Source organism: Moschus berezovskii, chromosome 22 (genome assembly GCF_049115385.1).
Source record: "Moschus berezovskii isolate FMDL1 chromosome 22, NW_MosBer_1.0, whole genome shotgun sequence".
In the NCBI taxonomy this organism is placed as follows: Eukaryota; Metazoa; Chordata; class Mammalia; order Artiodactyla; family Moschidae; genus Moschus; species Moschus berezovskii.
The window spans coordinates 7050004-7052629 of record NC_142481.1 but is presented as its reverse complement, the minus strand read 5'-3'; the positions used below and the strand labels follow the sequence as shown (position 1 = coordinate 7052629).

At 67.0% G+C, this 2626-nt stretch overlaps 1 protein-coding gene across 1 annotated transcript; it reads left to right on the top strand.

The window, feature by feature from the left end:
• The first annotated feature begins 226 nt into the window (after positions 1-226).
• Positions 227-2507, top strand: CLEC11A (C-type lectin domain containing 11A). The gene is made up of 4 exons (XM_055411473.2): positions 227-515; positions 751-940; positions 1265-1456; positions 1818-2507. The coding sequence occupies exons 1-4, from the start codon at positions 369-371 to the stop codon at positions 2261-2263; spliced, it is 975 nt and encodes a 324-aa protein (XP_055267448.2). The 5' UTR covers positions 227-368; the 3' UTR covers positions 2264-2507.
• Positions 2508-2626: the final 119 nt, after the last annotated feature.

Genomic DNA, 2626 nt, shown 5'->3' with positions numbered 1-2626 from the left:
CTCCTGACCTTCTGGAGCTTCTGGCCGAGGCAGAAGGGAAGAGCAGGAAGGGACGGAAGCAAGCTCTGGAAAGTGGGAAGAGGAGGGCGTGTGTGGAGACCCAAGGCGGGATCCAAGCTTTGGAACGTTGGAGGTTTCCGGCCACAGAGGCAGGGCCTCCGGGGAGCCAAGAGAGGCGGGGAGAGACACACACAGAGGAGCAGAGACCAACAGACCGAGACAAGAGTGGGGAGGAGAGGGACCAGAGAGAAGCTGGGAGAGGCGCGGACCAGGGGGCTGGTGATCAGCACACACTCCGGGTCCCCAGAAACATCCTTCTCCTCCGAGACACACCCTTTTGCAGCCTTGGGTGCTCTGAGCCCAACCTGATGCGGGCCGCCTGGCTCCTCGGCGCGCTGGTGGTACCCCAGCTCCTGGGCTTCAGTCATGGGGCTCGGGGAGTTGAGAGAGAGTGGGAGGGGGGCTGGGGTGGCGCCCAGGAGGAGGAGCGGGAGAGGGAGGCCCTGATGCTGAAGGTGAGTTGGAGACTGCTCGGACTCTAGTGGCGGGACCCGGGTGGGCGACTGTGGGCTTTGGAGGGCTGTATTCCAGGGTTAGAAGATTGGGCAACGGGAGGGATGGGATAGGCTCGGAGGACGAAGGTGATGGGTTCAGAGAAGAGGGCAGACAGCCAGCTGACAGCCGGAAAGGGGCGTCTGGGGAGTCAGAATGTAGCTGCCAGCCTGGCCCTGATCACCCTCCCTGCCTTAGCATTTACAGGAAGCGCTGGGGCTGCCTGTTAGGAGGGGAGATCAAAATCCCGAGGGAAACTCTGAAGGCAGGGGGGCCTGGGCGACCGAGGAGGACGGGCAGGGGGAAGAAGGCGAGGAGGAACCCACACCGACCCCCCACGTCAGCCCCAGCCCCTCTCCCACCCCGGAGGACGCCATCACTTATATTCGTAAGTAATCCTTAGCTCCGCCCTGCTCCCCTGGTCTCCGTGGTCATTTTCACAAAAATGAACCGACCTTTCCCTGCCCCAGGATTTTTCAGTTGCCCACCGCCCAGCTCGGAGCCCTCACACCCAGGAGCTCCGGGTCCCCGGCTTTGCCTCTCAAGAGACCGGGGTGGCCACCGGCCCCTACCTTCCAGAAGTCTTGAGGGCCCCCACCCCTCACCCCAACTCCGCCCCAGAAGCCGTAGGTCCCGGGTGCCCCCCAGGTCCTCCGGCCCCCTGGCTCCGCCCCCAGGCTCCCCGTCCAGCGTGCGCCCTGTCCACCCGCAGTGGGTCGCCTGGCCGGCCTGGACGCAGGCCTGCACCAGGTGCACGTCCGTCTGCACGCTCTGGACACCCGCGTGGCCGAGCTTACTCGGGGGCTGCGGCAGCTGAGGGAAGTGGCGGGAGACACCCGCGACGCCGTGCAAGCCCTGCAGGAGGCGCAGAGCCGCGCCGAGCGCGAGCATGGCCGCTTAGAGGGTGAGTCGCATCCCGCCGGGCGGGGAAGGAGGGACGATCTGGGTCAGGCCGCGGAGCGGTGGGGAGAGGGGAGCCCCGAAGGGTGTCTGAGACGTGAGGACTCTAGGTGTCAGGGGCGAGCGGGGGCGGCCCTCGAGGATTTGGGGTGTGCTGGCTGGTGGGGAGGGTAAACGTAGTCCCCACCGCGCTAGTGAGCGGACCCTGCTCCGGCCGCACCACGCCCCCTACGGTCCCGCCCCCACAGCCTGGCCACGCCCCCGAGCGGCTCTGTAACTGGCTCCGGGCTGCTCTGGTTCCGCCTCGCCCCGCCCCCGAAGCCCTAACCCCGCCTCCGCTCGGCCCCGCCCCGCCCCGCCCGCAGGCTGCCTGAAGGGGGCGCGTCTTGGCCACAAGTGCTTCCTGCTCTCGCGCGACTTCGAGGCTCAGGCGGCGGCGCAGGCGCGGTGCGTGGCGCGGGGCGGGAGCCTGGCTCAGCCGGCTGACAGTCGGCAGATGGAGACGCTCACCCGCTACCTGCGCGCGGCGCTCGCCCCCTACAACTGGCCGGTGTGGCTGGGCGTGCACGACCGGCGCGCCGAGGGCCTCTACCTCTTCGAGAACGGCCAGCGCGTATCCTTCTTCGCCTGGCACCGCGCCCCCAGCCCTGAGCCCGGCGTCCGGCCCAGCGCCGCGCCGCACCCGCTCAGCCCCAACCAGCCCAACGGTGGCGTGCTCGAGAACTGCGTGGCTCAGGCCTCGGACGATGGCTCCTGGTGGGACCACGACTGCGATCGGCGCCTCTACTACGTATGCGAGTTCCCCTATTAGCGGGGCCGGCTCCCCGCCTCTCCACTCCGCCCCACCACCCGCCCTGTGCCTGGGCTGTGCTCCCCGCAAAGACACCGTTCCTTCCTTCCTTCCTCGCCTGCGGATGGAAATGTGTTTTCCCTGGCTGGCCGATCCCTGGGGGACTCCGGCGGGGCCGGGACCCCTTCCTTGCTTGTCTTTCCCGGAGGCGGTGGGCACGAGGCTAGATCCCGCGCCAATAAAGCGTTATGGAATCTCACTTGAACAGGCAGTGGAGGCACTTTTGGCCTTTTATCTTTTTGTGGGGCAGGGCCTGTCCCCCTCTTACAGGTATTATTCGAGCCCCAGATCAGAGTGATAGAGAACACATGTGCATACGTACAC